At 48.5% G+C, this 26,626-nt stretch overlaps 1 protein-coding gene and 1 long non-coding RNA gene across 2 annotated transcripts in view; one reads left to right on the top strand and one right to left on the bottom strand.

Moving 5' to 3' along the window:
- Positions 1-26,626, bottom strand: part of LOC142925080 (uncharacterized) — a 73,424-nt gene that overhangs the window by 45,720 nt on the left and 1,078 nt on the right. The gene's annotated exons all lie outside the window — the stretch shown is intronic.
- LOC116943460 (uncharacterized) lies at positions 18,843-22,210 on the top strand. Its single transcript, XM_076067813.1, has one exon. It carries the CDS (start codon positions 19,442-19,444, stop codon positions 21,389-21,391), a length of 1,950 nt encoding a protein of 649 aa, XP_075923928.1. The 5' UTR covers positions 18,843-19,441; the 3' UTR covers positions 21,392-22,210.

Below are 26,626 nucleotides of genomic sequence, written 5' to 3'. Positions count from 1 at the left end.
AGCGCCAAGACTGACATGAAGCCTTTATCCAGCAGTAGCTTTACAAAGAGCCCTCGATCCATTGCTATTGTTGTTGGGGGGGGGGGCGTTCAGGGACGGAATTAAAGTGTTCGATTTAAAAAATCATCACGTACAGTAACATTCCCCGCATGCCCTCTTCGTGTCCCAGGAAGAACCGTTTTCATTCATTGTATGAAATGATGAGACCGTGGCTGCTGTTCGTGGCGACCTCTGTGCCGCGTAGCTTAACAACCCTGCCATCATGACGAATCGTGCCTTAAAACCTGTTCACGGATTAGCATTGCTATTGCAGTCCGGTTTGCTATCGCGCGACATAGCTGAAAAAAAAATACCACTCTCCGACTGACTTTTGAATACGACTCAACGTTGTGGCCATGAACCAGCGGGTCACATACAAACCATACCCACACACTGGTCGAAATGGGCCAGTATACAGTGAGGGGAAAAGAGTATTTGATCCCCTGCTGATTTTGTATGTTTGCCCACTGACAAAGAAATGATCAGTCTATAATTTTAATGGTAGGTTTATTTGAACAGTGAGAGACAGAATAACAACAATAAAATCCAGAAAAACGCATGTCAAAAATGTTATAAATTGATTTGCATTTTAATGAGGGAAATAAGTATTTGACCCCCCCTCAAATCATAAAGATTTCTGGCTCCCAGGTGTCTTTTATACAGGTAACGAGCTGAGATTAGGAGCACTCTTAAAGGGAGTGCTCCCAATCTCAGCTTGTTACCTGTATAAAAGACACCTGTCCACAGAAGCAAAATCAAATTCCAAACTCTCCACCATGGCCAAAACCAAAGAGCTTTCCAAGGATGTCAGGGACAAGATTGTAGACCTACACAAGGCTGGAATGGGCTTACAAGAGCATTGCCAAGCAGCTTGGTGAGAAGGTGACAACAGTTGGTGCGATTATTCGCAAATGGAAGAAACACAAAAGAACTGTCAATCTCCCTCGGCCTGGGGCTCCATGCAAGATCTCACCTCGTGGAGTTGCAATGATCATGAGAACGCTGAGGAATCAGCCCTGAACTACACGGGAGGATCTTGTCAATGATTTCAAGGCAGCTGGAATCATAGTCACCAAGAAAAAAATTGGTAACACACTACGCCGTAAAGGACTAAAATCCTGCAACGCCCGCAAGGTCCCCCTGCTCAAGAAAGCACATACATGCCCGTCTGAAGTTTGCCAATGAACATCTGAATGATTCAGAGGACAACTGGGTTAAAGTGTTGTGGTCAGATGAGACCAAAATGGAGCTCTTTGGCATCAACTCAACTCGCCGTGTTTGGAGGAGGAGGAATGCTGCCTATGACCCCAAGAATACCATCCCCACTGTCAAACATTGCGGTGGAAACATTATGCTTTGGGGGTGTTTTTCTCCTAAGGGGACAGGACAACTTCACCACAGCAACAGGGACGATGGACGGGGCCATGTACCGTCAAATCTTGGGTGAGAACCTCCTTCCCTCAGCCAGGGCATTGAAAATGGGTCGTGGATGGGTATTCCAGCATGACAATGACCCAAAACACACGGCCAAGGCAACAAAGGAGTGGCTCAAGAAGAAGCACATTAAGGTCCTGGAGTGGCCTAGCCAGTCTCCAGACCTTAAGCCCATAGAAAATCTGTGGAGGGAGCTGAAGGTTCGAGTTGCCAAACGTCAGCCTCGTAACCTTAATGACTTGGAGAAGATCTGCAAAGAGGAGTGGGACAAAATCCCTCCCGAGATGTGTGCAAACCTGGTGGCCAACTACAAGAAACGTCTGACCTGGATTTTTGTTGTTGTTTTTCCTGTCTCTCACTGTTCAAATAAACCTACCATTAAAATTAGACAATTTCTTTGTCAGTGGGCAAACGTACAAAATCAGCAGGGGATCAAATACTTTTCCCCCTCACTGCATGATGATATGGCCATACGCAGTCTCAGACCACAAAATATTTACAGTACCGGAACTTTTCAGAACGGTCCCCATTCCTAGACTGGGAAATGTTCGCATCGGGTGGGAAACAGCAGTTCAACATGGGTTGCCGTACGACGAATAGGTTTCATATCGGAACTTATCCATTGCATTTCGAGTACAGTTCACCGACACCCTATCATCAAATCATCAGCTCACCAAGACGATGGAGCAGAGTCACTGCTCTACGCTCGAGTCAATCTACTCGAGTATCTAAAATAACTCCAGTCATAGTCGTCATCAGTAGGTCAAACTCGACATGTACTGCAGATTCCCTCTGCTGCTGTGCAAGTAAAACGTTCAATACCTTCTTTCCTCTGCGTAAGACTATCACTTCCCTAACAACATTTTTTTTACACAATGCACAAACACACATCCCTTTCCCCCCCCCCCCCCCAAGTTCCACACTTCCACTTTTTCAGCGCAGCGTGTTGAGATGGGGTTGCCGCAAAGTCAAAATTGTACTGGAGTCTGATCGAGCCCAGCCGGTCTGTCTTCCTTACCTCTGAAACAGCGCGTTATTTTTTTTAATCAGTAAAAAATAAAATACATTTCATAATAAAAGGTTTTTCGGTTAGATCGCGTTATTTGTAAATGTGTCGTAACCCTCCACCACCCGACACGGTCAAACAGTAAAAAATGTCACGTTTACAAAAGACAAATAGTTCACTACTTAAGCCCAATTGTAAACGGGACACAATTTACAATTGTAAATGATGTTGATGCACTCTTCAACACACCGGTGGGCTAAAGTAGTGAACTATGTCTTTTGTAAACGTGACACATGTTTCACTGTTTGGCCGTGTCGGGTGGTGGAGGGTTACGACACATTTATAAATAACGCGATCCAACCCCCAAAAAAATATTTTTAAATAAAATTAGTCGCGAAAACCTACGTGTTAAACCAAATACATTTCCTTGACCTCTCAAGGCCTCAGCAGCTTTCCCCATGCTTGTAAAATCCGACGTGACCACGTAAAAAATTAGTTCGCTGCTGAAAAAAAAATTAAATCATGCACGTTGCACCTCGAACATGAGCGTTTAAAAAAAATAGACAACATAAGCATGCTTGTGATGGAGAAAATAACCCCCCCGCCTCCAAACAACATTGTTAACCCTGTGCATCACACATTTGTGGTTAGAGTGTGCGAATTATCTACGCGTCAACGCACCGCGTGGGCGGCTTTGGAGTTCTGTTCTATGTATTGTGGGTCACATCAGAATGCATTCCAGAACTCACACCCTCCCCGACCCTGTGCCATGCCTCAGTCACGTCTCGCCACCACCAGCCCCATCACCACCCCCTCACCTCGTATCAGGCGGAGACTTGGTCCAGCCAAGGGGGCATTGACTGACACCGCCCCGATTCGCGTGTGGAATGGAAAATTCTTGTTTTTTTCGCAGGAAGTTCACAACAACTTCTCAAAGCGAAACCGTTGCCCATGTTGTTATGCAGTATTTATCAAACTACTGTACGCGTACAATCAACTGGAATGCGGTCGGGTGTCATAACATCCCAGAAGCCAAGCGAGAATTGAGAATTATGTGTTTGGTTAAGCCACGCAATGACGTGACCAAATGTGAGGCATTAACAACCCGACGCAGCTACACACATTAATTGACACGTGGTGTACACACGTTTAACGACGTGGCAATTATTGATGTTCTTATTGTTGTTGTTATCGTTGTTATTTCAGCTCACCGGGCAGTTGAAGAACAAGCTTCACATCCCAAATCGACAAACTAGATGCAGCGTTTCGCTTGAGGCCACAAGTATCCGATTAGCACAATTGGCTACGTACGGTGCAAAAGAAATTAAACATAGCACATACGTACATACGGACAGAGAGAGTCAGAAAGTCAAGAGCAACGATTCAGGAAGTCAGAGTCGGTTCCAACAACATGACCCGCACCGGCGTTTCGAGGCCCTCATCCAGCAGCGGATTGACCAAAAGGCCTGTACATGTACGTTATACACGATCCAAATGTTCATGGCTAATGAGATGTTGCGGCTGTTGACTTGGTGTACTCTGCAATGACTTACCCCAACCATAGCGATGTACAATTTTCACTTGGATCGTCGGCACCTCGTTTTAGACAATAACCGTCCGTTTCGACGAATATCTTTGTGTATTTCAGTAGAGTCACGTAGAAGGGAAACAAAATAATAAAAATATAAAACAATAAAATTATCACGACATTTCGACTACAACACAAGCAATCATCAGGTGTGAAAACCACAGCAAGAAAATTGGAAAAAGTGGCGGTTTTTTATCGTTAGCACCACGGAGAGCGATTTGGCAGTTATTCAGATGGACGAGTCCATCTATGTTCGGAAAAGAGGAGGGGGGAGACGAAAATAATGAATGCGGTCATCCTCTCAGCCGACAGAGGCAATGTCACTGTCATGATGGATAAAATAGAATATAACAACAAAATTCAAGAATTACTCAACGATGGCAGCTATACAAAAATAAAAAGACATCCCACCGACAGCCTCGTCATACAAACCAACAAAATTATTTCTGATTCAACCGCATTAATTGATCAAACCAAACAGTTCTCGTTGAAACCTTCTGCTGCCAGGCCACCAAGATTATACGGCTTACCAAAAACAAAGTAGATACACCCCTTTGTCCCATCGTCTCTACTCTCAACTCCCCCACCTACAAACTGGCTCGTTTTCTGTCTGAAACCCTGCGGTCTTTCACTGGAAAAACCACCTCTGCGGTACAAAATACTCACCTAGTATCGACAATCACGGGTATTTCCCTGCCCCCAGACAACCTGCTTGTCAGTTTTGATGTAGTTTCCTTATTCACCAATGTTCCTGTACCTGACACCATCGCAATCATTGAAGACTTGGTTCATCAAGGAGGTACCCCCCCTGGTGAGACACTGCTTAACCAATACATACTTCACTTGGAATGGAACTTTTTACAAACAAACTGAGGGCACCCCAATGGGCTCCCCCCTATTTCCAGTTGTAGCCAACATTTTCATGGAGAAATTTGAGACTGACGCCATCCAGACTGCCACTCTGGGCCCAACCTTATGGAAGAGGTACGTGGATGACACTTTTGTCATCTGGCCACATGGCCGGCCTGCTCTAGACCAATTCCTCGACTACATCAATTCCATACACCCAGCAATCAGATTTACCATGGAAGTCGAAAAAGATGGCAAGCTACCTTTTTTGGATGTGCTAATAAAAAAGTGACCTGATGGTTCAATGAGCCACTCTGTCTACAGGAAAGCTGCCCATACGGATGCTTACCTGAAAACGGATTCCCACCACCATCCATCCCAGAAGAATTCCCTCAAGACTCTGCACCATGGAGCCCAATGCATATCCGACCAGGAACACATAGCCAGTGAACTCAAGCACGTACACCAAGCTCTTAAGGTTAATGGTTACTCCGACTACACAATCCGCAAAGCTATCACTCCAACCATGAAGAAGGACCCTCTTGAGGAGCCTTTCAAAACCATCACTTTACCCTACATTGCGGGGATCACAAAAAAGATCTCCAAAATCTTGACTAATTACAAGATCCAGGTCCGATTCAACACAACACATAATCCGTGATCTGGTTCCGTCTGTAAAAGATGTGATTCTGGACATACAGTACCCTGGCGTCTACAAACTAAGTTGCCTCTGTGGTAGTAGTTACATTGGAGAAACCAAACGATATGTCTCGGACCGCATCCGTGAAAACAAAGCAGACCTAAAACACGGTAGGACCAACACCTCGGCCGTGGCAGATAACTGTTATAATTCAGTAGGCTCACATGACATTGACTTTTCCAAGACAGAGGTTCTCTGCAAGACATCTGGGTACCATGAGAGATTCGTTTATGAGGCCATCTACATATACAAACAGAGACAATTTCAACCGAGAAGATGGATTCTGGCTTAGCAATCATTGGAAGGATTTGATAAACCATTTCGGGTCTTAAATGATTGTTCACGCTTATGGTGGCTTTCAGACCGCATCCATTATTTTCGTCTCCCCCCTCCTTTTTTCCGAACATAGATGGACTCGTCCATCTGAATAACTGCCAAATTGCTTTCCGTGGTGCTAACGATAAAAAAACCGCCACTTTTCCCAAATTTTCTTGCTGTGGTTTTCACACCTGATGATGATTGCTTGTGTTGCAGTCGAAACGTCGTGATAATTTTGTTGTTTTATATTTTCATTATTTTATTGTTTCCGTTCTACGTGAATTTACCGAAATAACCAAGAACATGAATACCTGCAGTCACGAAAGCTTTAAATCAAAATTTATTTCAGTAGAGTTATTCATCCGTTTTGTTTAATACAAAGATAGATCTTTGCCCATCTATGCGAGTGATATAACAAATATCAGGCATATGGCAATGCATCAGCAATGGTCAATCCACTGCTGGATGAAGGCCTCCCCCCCAAGCCACCGCACCACTACCCAGCTGCGATGTACCTGCATACGGCGAACGGATTTCATCGCTCCATCTCTTTGGACGACCTCGTCTCCGATGGTTCCAATCGATAGATACAATTTTAAACTGTTACACCACGAAACAAAGATTAAATATCTTATTTGGTTCTTTCGGTAAAGTCACGTAGAATGAGAATAAAATAATAAATTGATAAAATAACACAATAATATTCTCACGACGTTTCGGCCACAACACAAGCGGCCTTCATCAGGTGAAGGGACGAGACTGTCTGGTAGGACAGCGCTGGAGTGAAAAAGCCACGCTCAGATCACGACCTTTAAGCTGTGAGAGGAAACAAAGCGCCTTGACAAAGGAATTAGCATATAATTTAGCATTGAAATGGCTGAGTGATTAGCTTGCGGATGTGTATGCTTTAACTTAGCTATTTCAATTCTAAATTCTATGCTAATTCCTTTGTCAAGGGGTGCCTCTGCGGATGTGTATACTTTAACTTTTAACATAGCTATTTCTGTGACCAGTCACAAGCTAATCACTCAGCCATTTCAATGCTAAATTATATGCCAATTCCTTTGTCAAGGCGCTTTGTTTCCTCTCACACAGCTTAAAGGTCGTGATCTGAACGTGGCTCTTTCACTCCAGCGCTGTCCTACCAGACAGTCTCGTCCCTTCACCTGATGAAGGCCGCTTGTGTTGTGGCCGAAACGTCGTGAGAATATTATTGTGTTATTTTATTTTATAAATTTATTATTTTATTCTCATTCTACGTGACTTTACCAAAAGAACCAAAGAAGATGAATCATTGCAGTCACGAAAGCTTTAAATCGAAAGATTAAATAATGTGGGTAAGAAGACTCGTTTGTGAAGTTTACACATTATTGTTTTGTGTGCCCCATATTGTCCACGTGGATGGCTGCCGCTCCAGACCTGGAGCCAAATAACAATTATAAAATTTGTAATTAACTGAAAATCACAAGGCAATTGTAATTAACTGTAAGCTTTGCATCACAAGGCGGTTCCAAACGTCATTATAAACGACCAAAGAGGTCTGATGGCGTATTCGGTGGTTTGGGTTAATGAGGCCACACATTGCTGATGGCAATAAAAAAACACGGACACACGATTAAGATAATCTTGATAAAATCAATGCCAAATGGGAAAAGAATCGGAAAATTTGCAAACATTGAAGAAATGCCAACTTTGACAAATTTTATCGATGTTATCGTTCTAGTACAACGGCATTTAAATGAATCGGTTCAAATTCTGTAGGAAAACAGAGCTAAAAATGTAAGAGAAATGTAGTCCACAGAGAACATGCCCGAGAGGGTGGCCCGTGGAGATGGAGGGATGAAATCAGCTCATCAAATTATTGCATCACGAGACCACGCGAGATTGCGATGGCTTGGGGAAGGCCTTCATCAAGCAGTGGATAGAGCACGGCCGACGATTGCGACGATGACGCCAAACGGCGTTGTACATTTTCCCAACGTCAGCCCACAGCATGTAAATTAAATGCCTTATCGCGCACTCTTGACGCCGGTTCATTGGTTGCACGGCTCCGCAACCAATGCCCTCGTTTGTTCAAGCAGATTAATAATAAGAATAAGTGGTGGTGATGTGCCTAGAAGGCCAAACAGGCACACACGCGCTTACACACCGAGGGGCTGACGGAGGCACCTTGACAGGGCTCTGTGGCAGCAGCAAGAGCTCCGGTTTACCCCGGAACAGACCCGTTGTTGGGCCAGGAATAGAGTGGATAAATCTGCAGCGCGAATGTCAACGGGTGTACATCTGCAAGATTGTAGGTGTGTGTGTGTACACTTGTGCGTACCCATAGCGTCCGTCCCGCTGATACGCCCGCAAAATGTCGTCTCTGTCCAGTGGAATCCCTCCACAAACAAAGTGGACGGGCTCCCGTAATAGACTGGCTTGACAAGCTTGTATATTTCGGACGTATGTACACCCCGTATGTTGAACTTATTTCGCACCGTACGTAGCCAAACATGCTAATCGGGAGGTGCGGGAAGGATATGCTAGGTAAGATTCAAACCCCAATTGCAGTGCGATGCAGTCAGTCACCCACAACACAGCCTTGCCATGACTCGATCGCGATGAATTATTTTAGTGAAGAGTGCACGCGCTGGAATATTAAACAAGCTAAAATGAGACCGCACGAACCAACGCAAATACATACAACAGCTGCATCACAAAAAATAAACGGGTTGATTATAATAGAAGCACAATAAAAAAAAATCGAATGCCATTGTTTGTGCAGCTGTCAAATGTGGAATGCCCCCCCCCCCCCCGCAAGATGGATAGAGTGATTAAACTGGCGTCACACGGAAGAAGAGCGTGATAGATATATAGGGGGGTGTGGGGGTGATGTGGCCGCTCATTAACAGTCACTTTCTCAGCCAGTACCACAAAGAATGTATCAAACCGTGCAATGTACCCAACAGCGGTGCGATGTAGTTCAGTCGAATGTTATTGTACCGGGGTCAGTCTTTTTAGACGACACGTTGTGTGTCAGATGACAAAGTGGGGAGCGGCGGTGTTGACGCTTGGCGAACCTGGCGACCCGAGTTCGATTCCTTTTCACGGCCACCAACACCTGTGAAGATTATGGGAACCGGTGCTGGGCCTCCCCCTAGGTCAACTCGGCCTCAAATGAGTACCTGGTGCTGTGTGTAAACATCGCCACTGGGGAGACCACCCAACCCCCTCCTGTGCCACACAGTGTCCACCTTCACACTCGCCAATAGCACTTGCCCCAACCAGTCCGTCAAGGCTATAGCGGGGGGATCTTTGTCTTTGTCAAAATGACGAAGGGTGTGTGTGTGTTTCTACGTTGCAAGCCATGGCAACAGGGGGACACCAGAGACGTAACGCAACCACATTCACACGTCACACTCACACCTCGGCAGTCACCCTCCAGCTATGAGTTACACCGCCTCTGTACTCGTAGGTCAAACGTTCAGAGCTTGCACACTTTGAACTTCAAAGTTGATACGATGATATCTATGGGGATCCTTTCGCCAGTATCAAGATATTGAATGATTTAAAAAAACACGGATTTACCATTCTTGGCAAAGCCATCAAAGAGGGAGGCCGTCTCTGGTATAAGTGAATCTGTTTAAAAGGGCCGCAGTGCATACAAAGCATATTTGTTTGAATTCTTTATCACAGGTAGGCGTTTTTTAAAGGGTAAAACCTACTCTTATTTTTCACATCATAAAATCACCTGTTTTGATGCCAGAAAGGATGAAGCCTTGTTTTTAATCATTATCTGTATAAAATTACATTATTAAATGCCCTACGTTGGCCAGGAATGCTTCACCGAGACTCGAGTCGTTTTCAGGAGGAGGCTTAAATAAGCGTTTGGTTTGTGGAAGGAGACTCGAGTACCCGGAGGAAACCCACCTCACCACACACTCAAAGCTCTGCACAGATGGATTAAATCCACTCGGTGTAACGCCGTTTCTCGGTCACCTTGCAGCAACATTGAGTTTGGGAGTTTCACAAATTTCGTGAGATCCACCAACCCCCTCGCCTCCAAAGTGCTGGATTACAGGCACACACCACCACGCATGTAAAACACAGACTGGGCCACACGGTGTAAAATTTGTTTTTGGTGGATACGAGGCCAGGTTCAACAGCCGATAGCTACACACCCGTAAACACTGCGCGTTTCCTAAGCAAGGTTCACCGGTAAACACGAGCGTATTGAATTACATAGCCACAAGGAACAATACAGCGAGGGTATTGCATTTCTAATTTTCTCCAACAACGCCGCTTAAACCGCAAAGGTTCTGGCCATTGTCCCTGCTAGACACTAGCGCAGGCGAGTTGTCAATAAACACTGTTAAAAATAAAAGGCACGTAAATAACGATCAAAATCACCCCGAATGCATCCAACGTCACCAGGGTCTCAGAAGCCAAGCGTGTCGAGCCCGGTTAACACTTTTATAATGGGTGGCCATCAGGGGCTTGTCAGGTGGTGTAGAGGCACGGGGGGCGAGGTGGCCAGGAGATGCCAGTGCCGAGTAGTGCCCCCCTTACATGCGGCGAGTTTTCTCCAGGCACTCCGGTTTCCACGAAAAAAAACGGCCAAACAATCATGAATGGGAACCTTCGGTAAAGTCACGTAGGTAAAAAATAAAACAAAAATCACGACGTTTCGGCCACAACACAAGTGGCCTTCATCAGGTGAAGGGACCAGAATGTCTCGAGGACAGTGCTGGAGTGAAACACAGCCAAGCTCAGACCGCGACCTTTAAGCTGTGAGAGGAATTAAGGTGCCTTGACAAAGGAATTAGCATAAAAATTAGCATTTAATTGGCGGACTTAGCATGATGAAAGGTGAACATGTGCAGGTCGGCGAGGGGGGGGTGTGAAAGGGAAGAAAAGGGGAAGCACGAAAGTTTGGGGTACCACTACTTGAAAAAAATATACTGTACCATTGAAGTCCGCCAATTAAATGCTATTTTTTATGCTAATTCCTTTGTCAAGGCACCTTGATTCCTCTCACACAGCTTTAAGGTCGCGGTCTGAGCTTAGCTGTGTTCACTCCAGCGCTGTCCTCGAGACAGTCTGGTGTACCTTTTCCTGATGAAGGCCGCTTGTGTTGTGGCCGAAACGTCGTGATTTTTGTTGTTTTATTTTTTACCTACGTGACTTTACCGAATAGAACCAAAGAGTATGGATCCTTGCAGTCACGAAAGCTTCAAATTTAGAATGGGAACCTTGCCAAACAGCCGAATGCTGGAATCTCCTGAGAACGACTCGTGAAACTCGGCAAAGCTCTTCTGCGTAAATTAAACGGGATTGATCATTATTATAAAGCTCGAGTGGTGACGCAGCGGTTAACGCGCATCATGTGACGACCCTGCCAATCAGAGGTTGATTTCCCAGCCATGGTTAACATCAGTGGCGAGTGATATCCGAATCAATCCAAGTCCCCCATCCCCCTCATCTCCCAACCACACCGTCCAGCGCGCGGTGCAACACCCATAACGGAGACAGCGTGGGGGGAGAGGCCTTCATCCAGCAGTAGATTGACAGCAGGGCTGTTACATACATATTAGGTGCCCTGTCAATGCAAGCGAGATTCACAACAAGCAGATGCCAAAGGCAGGATCGTCGTGCACGGACACGCTGTGTATTATTTATAGACGCCCGTCCTGCCCGCAAGATTGTTACGGATGACACTGCCTGGCTCCACCAAGGTGTGGTCACATTATTCCTGCTCAGCCACACCCACAAACTGAACACCCCCCCGCCTCCATTGGGTCTGGCAGGTCTGTCAATTGTGGCCCTCTCTCGGTCACATTTTCTGCACTATCCCCGCAAATGTCATTTTGCCTACAGACACACAAACTACGTTTAGATGGGAAAACTAAGGGTTATCGAGATTTCCCCCATCGATCCGACCGGCTTGTCGCGGATTCAGGCCTGTGACTTCACTCTTGAATCGACTGCGCAAATTGTTCATCATCACCTTTACAGTCTCCTTTGTTTTGTTTCTCATTTCCCCCCCGTCAGGTTTGTGCAATGTTGTTCACTCTTCTAGCCCAATTTGGGTATGATCGCCAGGATTGTGGACAGTTTTACTCCCTCTCCTTGGTATACAGGAGTACCCCGGGGTTCAATCCAGACCCTGACGCCTGTATAATTTGGAGTGTGCATGTTTTCCCCGTGGCCTTGTGGAATTTTCTCCGGGTCCTCCGGTTTTTCCGTTCACATTTTAGAATCAACATCACGCGTTTGAAGCGTTTGGCCGTTATACATTTCCACGTGATAAGCCACTTCGCCGAGCGATCATTTTTGGCGTAGGTCGCTTCTGAAAAAGAGCCGTGTAGCTCAGTGAGCCTTGCCTGGTAAAATAAATAGTTTAGTTTAAGAAACACTAATAACACCCCCCCCCCCCCCCCATCGTGTATATTGTAAGCCTTAAGAATCAAACAATTGATAAATCAATGCATCATGAACACGCACAACAAGTGCAGGCTATGCATGTACGTACACAAAACAGGTAGCACACGTGTAACATAGGCCTACACATTGGACGTGCCCGAGAGACTGTCCACAGTGGAGGTGGGAGCCTTGGGATCGGACCCGAATTCGATTCCCCGCCTACGGCAACAAAACACTAGTGACGATTACCTGGAAACGGTCCTGGGTCTCACCTAAGTCTACTCGGCCTTACACGGGCAAGGCCGACTTGGCGCAGAGCGTGTTAAGCATCGACACTTGGGGAGACGAATACGGGCGGAGAGGTTGTCCACCAAGCACCCTCATCGTGCGCGACCTTCATTAGGCTCCTCGCTAACAGCACTTGCCCCAACAGTCTGTTTAAAGGCTAAAATAATGACAGCGCACCGTGCCCTGCCACCGTGTCACCGTTAGGGCGACCATCCACAGCCCAGGGTGTTGATCCATCAGCAAAGCCAGCGACAGCATGGCAACAGCATACATACCACTTCACCTCCAGCAATAGCACACGCATCAGTGTCATATGACGGCGCTTGCTGTTACTGTGGTTACTATTAAATGATGTGGTGCACAACACCCATAAATATTCTCCATATCTGGCAATTGAGTGCCAAAGGGCTGTGTACTATTATTATATTGATAGATATTTAAAATGGGATTCTGCCAGCAATATAAAATAGGATCCACATCTCTTAATTTGTTTATTCATTTATGATAATCCTTGGTCGTAAGGTTTTATTTTCTTGGTGTGTGTGTTGGGCTTCTTTCGTGCCGTCTGTAGCCACCTGGGCATATGGGAGTTGGTCCTTATATATAATTAATGCAATCGTTGTGGGATGCTGTTGGTATGAATGATGCTATATCAAATGAAAGTATGATTATCATCATCTCCTCACCTCTACCATCTGCTCCAAGTTCCCCTTCGCTCAGAATGTACAAGCCTCATTCCCATGTTTGTCTCTCCATCTAAATAAATACGGTTTTTTGTTAACGTCTCATTGGCCATTCTTAGAGTGATGTTTTCTGCAGAATTGGTTGAATACAGGCAAATTCTGGACTGCCGGTTTTAACAATCAGCATCACGTCAAGCAGGCATGCTTGCTTAAACAAATTCTGGTTTATTGATCACAATCGCCGTGGTGATTGAGGTCAGGTGAATCGGTACAATTCCAAAGGGTTTTGTTTGGATGGCAGTCTTCAACAAAATCAAGCATTCCTTCACACGGCATCATCATCATCTGCCGTACAGGCACAGACACGCGTTGGAACGTCAGGCATCACCCTGGAAAGTACCGAGAACACTACGCAAGAATGGTCTACGATGGCGTGGTTGGGAGAGAACCTATACTCTCGATCGTGAGATCCAGTTAAAAAACACATCTCAGTCAGTCGTCTTTTCCAATCCGTATAGCCATCAAGGGTGGTTAAAATGCGCCACCCGCTCGTGTGTGTATGTGGCCGACAAGTGGGCATCTTTGGGACAGTGTGCGCACTTCTCAGTAGGAATGTGGATGCTTGGAATCTCCCCCGACTGGCTCGGGTCTTCTTAGTCTCAGTCGGAGCGACGATAACCTATCACCTGGACACCGTTCATTAATTTCGGCATGCGTTTTTTTTAAATTGGAATGACGACATTAAACCCTACGGACTAACACACGTGACTAAAACGCCACATGGAAACGTGTACACGTAGCATTCGTTTTAAACGCGTGTGATTTTTTTCTGGTCTGCACTATTGCTTTTCCTGTAATTATGGGGGGGGGGGGGGGGGGAAGTCCACCCCCATCATTTACATTCATCCGATTCCACACATGGTGTCATCAACTTAATTCGGGTTAAAACGTTAAAATAAAAAAGGGGGTTGGCTAATTAAACGCTGCAGGGCAAGGGGAGGGGAGTAGCGCCCCTGTAAGACCTTTAAAACAAAGGCAGCGGTCTCGCCTTAAAACGCAGCTGGGGGGCAGGAAGTCCCCCACCCGCCAGCACCCTCCCCCCGAATCATTCAGAGCCCAAAGAGATGCTAATGAGCCCAACACGGGGGTTGGAGGATGGAGCAGAATTGCGAGAACAAAACCTGAAAATTCACCAGCCCGCCCTGCATCGATATACAAACCGCGAGCAGACTTTGAGCCGCCACCGACTGTGTAGGCTTTCAGCGGTTGTTTATTGTTGTAGCGTCCTCTCGGATAGTGGAGTGGGCGATGATAAAAAAAAGTAGCTTCGAGCAGACTCAGACCCGGCTGTAGCTCCTCTCGGATGGTGGGGGGGTGGGGGGGGGCAGTCGAGCGGAGGTGACCACCATAACAGCGATTCACCACCAAGGAGTGAACTTGGGTTGGTGCAAAAAAAAAGGGGACATTTGGTGCAGGGCCCACCCCAGCAACGCCCCTTAGTGTGGGCATTGAGCAGACCGCTTATAAAACAAATGCAAATGGCTTGGGAGGATCAAAAGGATTAAATGGGTGACACCACTTTTGAGTTCCGAGCTAGCTAACACTGACAATGTACACTGCACTGATAGTGGGGGCAAGTTTGGACAAACTGAGGACACGTGTTCTGAAAGAACATTACACGCAGGTTAGGATAGATGACCATTAGATGAAAAATGTCAACATCTTTCCACACAGATTCCATAAAAACGATTGGGAAAACGAACGACGAAGGAAATCAGAGAACGTGTAACAGGAGTGTGAACGTGGTAAAAAAAAGAAAGCTGACTATCGGTGAAATCACTTTAGAGCAAGGTTGAACCATAGCGCACGATAGAAACAGAATCATCATGAAAAAGTGGTGGAATTATACGCAGATCTCCATAAAAAATACCTCCGGAAACAAATTACGGTATATTTTTTGGTGACGAGGTCTCAAATATTTGTACCTGGAGAGGAAAACACTCACCTTGGCAACAACGTTAAAGGGCAGCTGGAACTGTGGACATCAAAAGAAGCAGGATTTAGGTGTTGACCCAACACGAGAAGGGAACTAGCAACTAAATGTTTACACAGAAATGAAAGCATATCAGGGTCATCTATACTTATAGGAAAAAAAAATCGGCGACTCCACTGATTTGATCACCACACTCCATGGCAGGCCAATTCCTTGGTTCACTGATGATGACCATAATGTATATGTTATAGCACGGGACTTACAGAAAATGTAGAAGTATAAACATATGCTTTTTTGAACTATAAAACTTCTTTTATTTTACCAGGTAAAGCTCAGAGGTATATAGCTCTTTTTCAGACGCGACCTGGCCACAAATGATGTCACAACAAAGTGGCTTGTCACGTGGAAAATGATAGCAGCCAAAATTATCTAAACGCACGTTGATTTTAAATGTGGAGGGAAAAACCGCAGGACCCGGAGAATAATCCACGCAACCACGGGGAGCGAGGCATACAAACAGAGTCTGGAAAAAATCCACTTTTTCCTGCATACCAGGCGAAGTAGTTAACATCTCGCCACCGCGGCACAGACCCTACCCAATGAGTGAAATCTATGACGCTCGGACTTTATTTCAGCTGGGGAGACCCAGCTCCGTCGCAAGGACGACCAGAGCCGAGACCGTTTTCAGTGGCTGTAGTTACAGCACACGGGCAGGGTGGGAATGTGCAAACTAGAGGAAAAACGATGTATTTTTTGTCACACGAATTACAATTTCCTGAAAACAGCATGAACAATAGCGCTTAAATACAGACAGGCCATCATTATTTGGAAAACACAAATATTTTTGTTTCAGATGGTATAAGTTATAAGAATAGACTCGAATAGGTTTTGTTTACGTTTGACTTCCCCCCCCCCCCCCCCACACATCCGATTAGCGTGGTTGGCTACGTATGGCGCGAAAGACGTTCATACATACACACGTTTATTCCAATATTTGAGCATTCTAGCCTCCCGAGAACACCCTAAGAACTTGCATCATCCACTCACCTGTGGACAGAGAAGGCTTCTGTACAGGAGGCGTTCGTTTGCACAAAGGCGTCTCGTGGGAACTCCTGCACGTGTCCCGATTGAAAAGGTTCAGAACGTGCCAAACTATTGTTCATAGCAAATCAATAAATAGGGACCCATGTACACACTGTGGGCGACGCAGTGGAAAGTGATCTGCAATAAGAACCCGGAGACGTACACTTAATTTCCCGACCATGGTGAATAACACCTTCACTAAACCACACAGTGTGGGTGAAGTGGTTAAATAACTCCCCCATGACTGAAATTAGTAGGGGGGGGGGGGGGGGGGGCTTCTTTCACCAGTGGATTGGCGTGGATCAGACGTCACCTGAAGGGATCTCTCAAAGATTGCTCCGTGGCACTCACTTATGTGGCCCTTCTCTGACACCGAGGGTTCAACTTCTTACCCGTGATGAGACGTCCGAAAAAGTGAATAAAATTTTAAATAAGCAATCACATTCAGATTGCCTAAATAAAGAATCCAGTTTCTATAACTGAAATTTCACGTTAGTTTGTAACTTGTTTTGTTATTATTAAGATTGAGTTATTAATGCTGTGTTTACATATATGGGTTTAAAACCCAACTTTGGTTATGGATCCCAGCACACTTAGGTGTCATGTTTTTCCATCTCCTGATGAAATTAAAGTTTAAGCAAGTATCTATACTATGTTTATTTTACCAGGTAAGGCTCACCGAACTATAACGCTCATTTTCAGAAGCGACGTGGCCACAAAGGATTGCTCAAAGAAGTGGCTCATCACGTGGAAACGTATAGCAGCCAAATAACTCTCAACGCTTGTTGATTCTAAATGTGGGAGGGAAAAACCGACCCTGGAGAAAAATCCACACGAGCACGGAGAGAGAGGGAGTGCCAGGCAAACTCAAAAAAACATGCAGGCGTCGGGGATTCGGATCGAACCCACGGACCCCCTGCATACCCAGCGAGGTAGTTAACTGCTCGCCACCGCGGCGAGATGAAAACCGATATTCATGGAATGTAAAAAGGAGATGCGAAGTGGTGACGTGGAGGAGGAGGGTCAGCTTGGCTAACCTGCGTGTCCCATGGGAGGCAATGCTCTCTGGCCCAGCACGCAGTGTAGAGGTTTTTGTTTTGACATTGCGAATAAATTACAGACTGGGGCGGGTAACTTACAATGTCTGGCAACAACCGCACACTTCCTCTTCTGTTTTAGCTCAAAAGAATAACATTGATGCAGCAGCAGCAGCATAGCGAAATGCCGAACGCGTGTACCGTAAAGCCACGTGATGCACACAGTTACACCATGCCATGCGTAGCGGCGCAAAGGCGGATAGATAGCCGGTGGTGAACACGAACGAGACCGTAACGGCTAAAAGGAGGAGAGGACGCCCGCTGTGGAGATGGAGCGATGAATTTAACTTGCGGTTGGGGAGCTAAAAATAGGATTGTTGCATCGCAAGACCGTGAGAGTTGACAATGGGTTTGCGCGTTCTCGCCGTGGTGTCGTGGATTTTTTTTCCCGGGCCCTCTGGGGTTTCCCCTTCCACATTTAGAAACGTGCGCTAAAGAGTATTTGCTATCATTTTCCACGTGAGAAGCCACGTCCTTGAGCTAGCATTTGTGGCCGGGTCGCTTCTAAGAAAAACAAAGCTATATTAGCTCAGTGGGCCTTACCTGGAAAAATAAAAAAGGGGCAGTGGTGGCGCATGCCTGGTGCCAGGCCATACGATTGATTATCTAGGTCCGTGATTTCTGTCCAAGCTTGCTTCGTCTCATCCATCATCGATCAACGTCATCCATCATCGATCAACGTCATCCATCATCGATCAACGCTATCGACCGTCACGGCGGCAGCCTCGGCATGGGGGGGGGGGGGGGCGAGCCCCTCCCCCCCTACCATTACTCCTACAGCCCTCAGCCCCAAAATTCTAAATTCCTAATAAAGTGAGAAAAACAAATGTTGGTACAAAATACGCCACGCGGGAGTGAGAGAGCGAGAGTAGAATGCACGACGGCCCAGAGAGAGAGGCTCGGCATCGCTTGGCCACGGACGGTGCGAAAATGTCAAATTTTGTTGTCCACATTCAGCCCCTTTAAATAAACAAGGTCACGCCACACACACAGCGCTGCGTGACAGCGAGGTGAATCATTGCCGAAAGGCCCGGACCCCTCTGCGTGCGTGGCTCTTGGTTCGCTCCTTTTCCGGAAACCTCAGTGATGGGGGGGGGGTGAATCGGCGAGCGAGGAGGGATCATAGTGGAGGGAGGAGGGCATAGTAGAGGGGAGGGGATCATAAGGGAAGGGGGTGGGGTTATAGTGGAAGGGATCATATCATAGAGGGTGGGGTTATAGGGGAGGAGGGCAAAAGCACCCCAACCCAGTCAACAGTCACCCCCACCACAACCGCAACCCAAACTCCCACTCCTTACCCCCACCACCATCCACTCCCCCACTGGGCTCCACCCAGACACCCAACCCCCCTCGAGTTGGGCTCGCGCGCACGTTAATGCGTAAAACGCAACTCCCCGTCGCAGCGCGCCTCTCTCCCTCTCTCGCGTTCTCCCTCCCCCTCTCTCGCCAGCCGTCAGCTGTACCACGACTCGCTCGCACGCACACCGCGTGCTCTCGCCGCTCGTGAGCACGTGCCAACAAACCCCAGCAAGTTTGCCGTGCGCGTAGCAGAGAGATAAGCTGGCAGCCTCGACCGCAGCGCTAAAGACGCGAAACAGGAGGGATTGAAGCAGATTGATTCTGTGCTACGGTCGGGCGAGCAGCGAGCAACGCATTGCAGATTTTCACCACGAAGGCTGCTGCTGCTGCTCCCTTGCCCAAGGGCTCTCTCGCCAAGCACGTTGCTCATCAGCCTCTACCCCGCCATACGAGAAGACGAAGAAGACTCGCGTGAGAGGGCACCTACAAAAGGCCATTCGTCCGCAAGACTAGAAATCAAACAGCCGCATTCCCGCTCCGTTTGCTCGGCTCTCGACGTGACCCAGCAACTCGCAGCCACAAAACAAGGGGGCGACGGGTGCGTTTTGCGTGCGCGTTGCGGTCCGTCGGACCTTACGCATGGGCTGTCCCCTCGGACGATGGGCGACGAGCCAGAGTTCAGCCAGGACGGGGTGCTCAACTTCCTCGTGGAGAGCGGAGGCCGCGCGGCCAACACCGAGCTCCTGCACCGGTTCAGGGGCGCGCTGGGCGAGCCGAGCGCTCGCGAGCTCTTCAAGGGCTTCGTGAACGCCGTGGGTCTCGTGAAGCAGGAGGACGGCGCCAAGTACGTGGTGCTCAAGAAGAAGTACAAGCAGCACCTGGTGGTGCGCAAGCAGACAGCGGGGGTCGACGGGCCGCGGACAGCCGAGGCCGACGACCGAGGAGGAGGAGGAGATGAACGCGCCGATGGGACCCTCCTCCCCTCGGAGCTGCCGCCAGACGTGGGGAGCCATTCGGAGCAGTCGGCAGGGGCCGCGGCCCCGGCCAAGCAGCAGGTGGTGGCCCCGAGCAAAGCAGGCGAGATGACGCGCATCATAGCCCTGCCGAGCTGCGCGAGTGTGGATGAGGAGCGAGGTGGCGGTGGCGGTGCGGCAGGAGACGCGAGCTCAGGAGATGGAGGAGGCGGCGGCGGCGAGGCGAGTTCCGCGACAACCATGCCTCCTCCTCCGGTGGCCATCAGCATCACTGCGCCCTCTCCGGCGGTGGACGCGACTAGGAGGGGGGGTCCCTTTGCGGAGGGCGACCTCGCGGCCAAGGCGGCGGCGGCGGCACGCCGCGCGCCCGCGGACGCGTCGAGCCAGGCGGTGTCGTCACAAGGCCACGCCGCAGCGTCCGCGGAGGAGGACGAGGGGACGACGACCCCAGGGTCAAGGTCAGAGGCAGCCGCGTGCACCGAGGCCGAGGGCAGCGGCTCTCAGGACGTGGGGGAGGCCGGGAGGGGCGACAGCGGAGAGGAGGGGTGCCGAGGGGAGTCGGGGCCAGGCGGTCCAGACAGTTCGAGCCAGGAGGTCTCGAGTGGAGCGACAGCTTCCGCTGCTGCTGCTGCTGCCGGAGCTGACGCCGGGGGAGGAGTTGGGAGAGGGTCCTTCAAGACGACATCCAAGAAGAACTTAGCGCAGGGTCTGCGCGTCCCCGGGTCGCCCCAAGCGAAGAGGCACAACTCCTCGTCGTCGTCGTCTTCGCCCAAGAGCCCATTCATCGCCCCCAACTTTGGCGGCGGCGGCGATTCAGACACCGAATCCGTGGGCTCGGCTCGAACCAGCGAGGATGACGCTGCGGGAGGAGGGGGCAGCAGCTTCGGAGCCCCTCTGGCTCTCGAGCCGGTGGAGCACGAGTGGATCGTGAGCGCGGCGCGCGGCGACTGGAGCAACCTGCACGGCCTCCTGCTGGGAGAGCCGTCGCTGGCGCTGCGCCGTGACCCTCTCACGGGCTACACGGCGCTCCACTGGGCGGCCAAGCACGGCAAGGCCGACATGGTGCCCGTCCTTGTGGCGGCCGCAGAGTCGTCGGCCGGGACGGCGGACGACGTGAACGTGCGCTCCCATGGGGGCTACACGGCGCTGCACCTCGCCGCGATGCACGGGCACACCGACGTCGCCAAGATGCTCGTGGGCGCCTACGAGGCGAACGTGAACGCGCGCGACTACAGCGGTAGGAAGCCGTGGCACTACCTGGGCCAGGACGCCTCGTGGGAGATCCGCGAGCTGCTCGAGGCGCCCGCGGGCGACGGAGCGGAGCGGCCCGCGGCGACGGAGGCGGCGCGCAGGAAGCTGCCAAGGCCGTACCTGGGCAGCCTCAGGATCCCGGCCGGTCACGGTGGGGGAGCGGGGTCGGACGACGAGGCGGACGGTGGTGGTGGCGGCGGCGGTGGTGGTGGAAACTTTCTGCGCGACATGCAGCTCATGAGAAGGCAGTCGTTCGCCAAATTGCTCAAGGCGCCGATGAACAAGAAGCGCCACAAGACGCAGATCATCCACTCGTCGTCCAGCGTGAGAGAGACGAGGGCCAAGGAGGAGGGAGACCTGCCGGTTGGCAAGGTGGCCCTATGATCGCGCGGGAGGGCCCTCGCTCTCTGGCTGGGATTGCTATTGTTTTGAAATGTTATTTTATAACCGTTGACGGTGCGCCACGGGGAGATGTCCCAGGTTGACTTCGTGAGAAAGAGTGCTGTAGAATTTTATAGTTTTGTTAAATTAGTGTGCAGCCCCTTTTTTCTCAATCGCCTGTTAGTTACAGGCCTTCCCGTGCCATGTCGGTCATGGTGGTTGTTTGAGTTTGACCTTAATTCCATCACGCTGTTCAGCGCAGGTTGAAGAATGATCACTCGCCACGGACGTTAAAACCGTGACTGGGAATGGAACGCAGGAACCTCCGGGCTCATAGCGCAGTGCGCTCACCTCTTGCGCCACACACCGTCACGCGCTTTGGTTTATAGGTCAAATTAAACCCCGGCGAGTCCTGTCTACACTTTTTAACACTCCGATGTCGCAGCAGCAGCAGCTGAAGGAGACCCGAATGGCGCCGACAAATGCATCTTGTGAAGGTTGCATTTGCTCGGCCTATAGACGAGACTTTTAACAGCAAGGCGTCCGCGACGAGGTTCTTTGCTGTGCAGAGAAAAAACGTGCAGCCGTCTCGAGGACAAATGTTGGCTTGTCGTCCCCCTCGTAGGCAGCATGTGCCACCAATCCACGAAGTTGTCAAGCACAGGCGCACGCACACACACACACAGAGGCGCGACGGCCTTTGACATTTTCGTACCCGCGGTATTGTGGGCGGTCTTTTGTAAAGTGTTATTTAAAAACAAATATTTTCAAATGTACTGTATAGGGTTATTGTGGATGTTTAAAAAAAAACCTACAGATGAATCCTGAATACGAGAGTGAGTTGGATATAAAAAAAGGTTTCAGAAAACGCTGCATGCATTCGAAAAATTCTCAATGCACGGGTAATATTTCTGTAAGGATAATTCTCTGCATGGGTGTTATGCACTCTTGAACATTTATCCCACAGTCGCTATCAGTGCTCGTCAGGCTGGTCATGCGTCACCAGGCTCACAGTGCATTGCCCAAGATGCAGTTCTCTTTTAATGCCACGTGGGGGTCTTTCTTCGCCTTTTGCGACAGATAATTCCCCCACCACGTGGAGTTTGAGAGTGATTGGCATGAGTTATGCAATTGTCCCTGTTTATATTCCTATTGGGGGCATCCGCGTCATTCCACGAGACAAAGATTCGAAAGTCTTGCAGTGAGAAGTACTTTGCACCCTGTTAAGGAGAGAACGGCTTGTATAAGGTAATATCACAAAATTACTTCTGGATAACCTTTCAAATTACATTGTACACACACACACCAGGGATGCACCTTTCCACACGCCCAGCTCAGAGAACAGTCCTTCACGCACGGCAGTCAAAACTGAATGATTTGAAAGTCTCAGGAGCTGCAAACGTGCCAAATTAAGTTGTATGCATTTGCTCAGTCGATAGACAACGCTCATGGTGGTGCTGACCGATGAAAGGCCATAAAAACACGGAGCACTTAATTGCCTCTGCAGGTCACCACACATACAAAAGCTATGGCCAAGAACTCTCCTTCCTCCTCTTTCCACATCGGCACTAACCGCCCGATTGTCGTGTCAAGAAGGAATGCTATAATAATCATAAAGTATTAAAGCTTTCGTGACTGCATAAAATTACTCATTGTTTTTTTCCGGTAAAGTCACGTATGTAGAAATACAATAAAATTATATTAAAACAAAAAAATCACGACGTTTCGATCACAACGCAAGCGATCTTCATCAGGTGTCAAGAACAAATCACAGAGGTAAATACAACAAGAAGATGAGAGACGAGAATTCAACAAACCTGGAAAAACATTGTGAAGCACATCCAGTCAGGCCAACACAGTTAGACACTTCCTGGCGGACCACGAATTTCAGAAGAGTGTTAAATTTCGTGTTCAACCTTTGGATTGCACATACCAGCATAGATAGAATGAAAAATGCGAGGTACACGGTCAGTAGAAATACATATACAAGTCCACCAAGAGGTAAGGAGGGAGGAAAGACGGACAGGGAGGCAGAGAGAGGGGGGGGGGGGGGATGAACAGAAGCTTAAATAGGAAATACGGTTGGAGGGGGGAGGGGCCAGAGCGAGAGCGGCAGCTCGAACACGCACATCTTACACATACAAAACGGCAGCTCAAAAAATGACCACCTCTTGTAAATACAAAAAACGGCAGCTCAAAAAAAGTGTAAGATATGCCCTTTTTTGAGCTGCCGTTTTGTATTTACAAGAGGTGGTCATTTTTTGAGCTGCCGTTTTGTATTTACAAGAGGTGGTCCTTTTTTGAGCTGCCGTTTTGTATGTGTAAGATGTGCGTGTTTGAGCTGCCGCTCTCGCTCTGGCCCCTCCAACCGTATTTCCTATTTAAGCTTCTGTTCATCCCTCCGGCCACCCCCCCCCCCCCCCCTCTGTCTGCCTCCCTGTCCGTCTTTCCTCCCTCCTTACCTCTTGGTGGACTTGTATGTGTATTTCTACCGACCGTGTACCTCGTATTTTTCATTGTATCTATGCTGGTATGTGCAATCCAAAGGTTGAACACAAAATTTAACACTTCTGAAATTCGTGGTCCGCCAGGAAGTGTCTAACTGTGTTGTTGGCCTGACTGGATGTGCTTCACATAATGTTTTTTCAGGTTTGTTGAATTCTCGTCTCTCATCTTTTTGTTGTATTTACCTCCGTGATTTGTTCTTGACACCTGATGAAGATCGCTTGCGTTGTGATCGAAACGTCGTGATTGTTTTTTGTTTCAATATAATTTTATTGTATTTATACATACGTGACTTTACCGAAAAAAACCAATGCGTAATAATAATCATCATCATAATCATGCCACCACACCTCGCCATCGCGTCTTCCTTCCGAGAGATCCGGCCAGTTCCACAGTCGACACCAGACCTTCCTCCTCCGCCGTCTTGGCTTGAGGTCTCCAGTCGTCAAGTCCTTCAAGAACCACTCTTACCGTCTCACCACCCCCACCCATCACAAACATCCAACTCTAGGTCTTCCCCTTTTTGGTCACAGACTTCTGGTTGCCACTATTGTCATCATCATCGTCGTCGTGATCATCTTCATCACGATCCATGGAGCAGATATAGCCCGTAGGTGTCCCCACTGCACATTTCGTTACTTCTTTCCACTTTCCTCGGTCTGGTAGTGCCAATATGGTCAAGTAACCATTTGCCTGTACACACACACATCAGTATAACCTGGCATCCATCCAATCACGCACACGCGTTCCCACCCATCACAACCTCCCCGATTCCAGATTAGTTCTCCACTCTCCCGCGTCGAGTTTAATTCCCAAACTCCGAGTTTGCATCCCTTGTTCTTTCATAAAATCCCTCCCCATCGCCTGGCACGCACACGTTTCCAAATGGTGATAAAAACACCTTTGCAAAAGATAAATGTTAACACCAAGTTAAACAAGATTTTCACTATCAAGCCACTAGAGGGCGTGGTAGCATTAAAAGTTTCGGGCTGTATGAACCATTCGATGTGAATGTACAGACGACAGAACCGTTGTTAATCCACTGCTGGATTAAATTAATCCCAACGCCCGTTAAAGTCGCTAAATGCAGTTTTTGTTCCAACGTAGCTGGCCTTTTTTTGGCAGAATTACAATGTGTCACGGGTTATAGAAGTCGCCTGCAGCAGAGCAGACATTTGCGATGCGTTTGCACAATTGCTCCGTAAATGCAATACCTGGAGTTGATCATTGCCAGGGCGAGTCTGCGTCTCACTGCCAACTATATAATGCGCCAGGTGCAGACTTTATTGGTTTTACAAAGCCGCCCGCGAGATGTTTGTTTTCGACTCTTCCGGTTTTTTTTTTTAATGGAGGAATGGTGCAGCCCTGCAATTGCCTGCTCGTGACACCGCTTGCGGCACGGACTCCGCTACAGCGAGTTCCTGGGAGGCATGTTTTTGGGCCAACTTCACCACGATGGTCAGACGCTTTGGAATAAGTGGGACTACCCACACTGTGCCCCATCACATTACTGCTGGCACAGTACTTTACAATGACAATTATATAGCACGCTTTGTTTACCCAGACAACTCTCACGGAGTCTTACGACGAGAGTGCCGATAGAAGACACCCACAGATTCCGCAAGACAAAGTCCTTAACAGAGCATTTTGACCAGCACCACCACACCCGGCCGCCTTTGTCTCCTTAGCAGCGATGTTTACATACCGCACCAGGCAGAGTCGACCTAGCCGGGGGGAGGGGCAGGAAGCGTTTCAGCTAATACATCACCGGTGTTGGCCGTGAGCGAAAATCGAACTCGGGTCGACCGGGTTCATAGCGCAGCGCACTAAAGGCTTGTACTACCGCTTCCCCACACACACAGCCTCTTGCTCCAAGCCGTCTAGGGCAGTGTTCTTCATTGCAAGGCCCGTGGGCCACTAGCTGCCCCGAGGGGGCCTTTATGCGCGCCCCCCCCCCCCCCGACCTTACACAGTGAAAACACCCCCCCTCCCAATCATCGTCATCGTGCTGCTGTCAAACCCCCAATGGTTTCAAATGGTGTGGTGGTCCTCACGCTGATGAGGCGTCATCGGCGAAAGCGCCCCCCCTCCCGTCCAAAAATTAGTAAAGAACACTGCTCTAGTGGCCACCTGGCAGCCCAACAACACGGCCACCCGACAGCCCAACAACACGGCCACCTGACGTTCTTGGAGGCAGTCTCCCCAAGCCAAGCGCCGTTAATCGTTCACTGGCCACCGTAAAGACTTGAGACGCCTCCTTTTGTCTATTTCAAAACTAACCTTTTCAGTGAAAGCCCTCGCTTCGCTTGAAGGATCGAGATGCCATCGCAGCTAATGTTGTTTGATTTTATTTCAGTTTTCAGTCTATTTATTTGGTATAGCCCTGCGAGCCATTCGGCTCTTGAATCGGGTGCAACCACAACAAACAAAAAAAGAACAAAAACATCTTAAAGTGACTGACTGTGCAAACAGAAAAGCCATTAAAAAAACAGCAAAATATTCCTGGAAAAGCACCGTACACCAACGCTGTGTGCAAAAATCCCAGTGGGATGCAAGTCAAACAACAACCACAGGAAAACTTAGATTAAGGCCATCAGTCTAACTCCGTTCTACAACAAAACATGTCCAAACCAAAAAACGTTTTCGAAATCACCAAAAATTAAAGCCATAATTGCAATGTAGCAGTGATCATAGGGACTGTGATCATTTTTTTTTACAATAAACTACATAAAT

The sequence above is a fragment of the Petromyzon marinus genome, chromosome 18 (genome assembly GCF_048934315.1).
Source record: "Petromyzon marinus isolate PM22_M1 ecotype Great Lakes invasive population chromosome 18, UKy_Petmar_22M1.pri1.0, whole genome shotgun sequence".
Taxonomy (NCBI): Eukaryota; Metazoa; Chordata; class Hyperoartia; order Petromyzontiformes; family Petromyzontidae; genus Petromyzon; species Petromyzon marinus.
The sequence above is the reverse complement of the archived record's forward strand: the minus strand, read 5'-3'. Positions and strand labels throughout refer to the sequence as shown.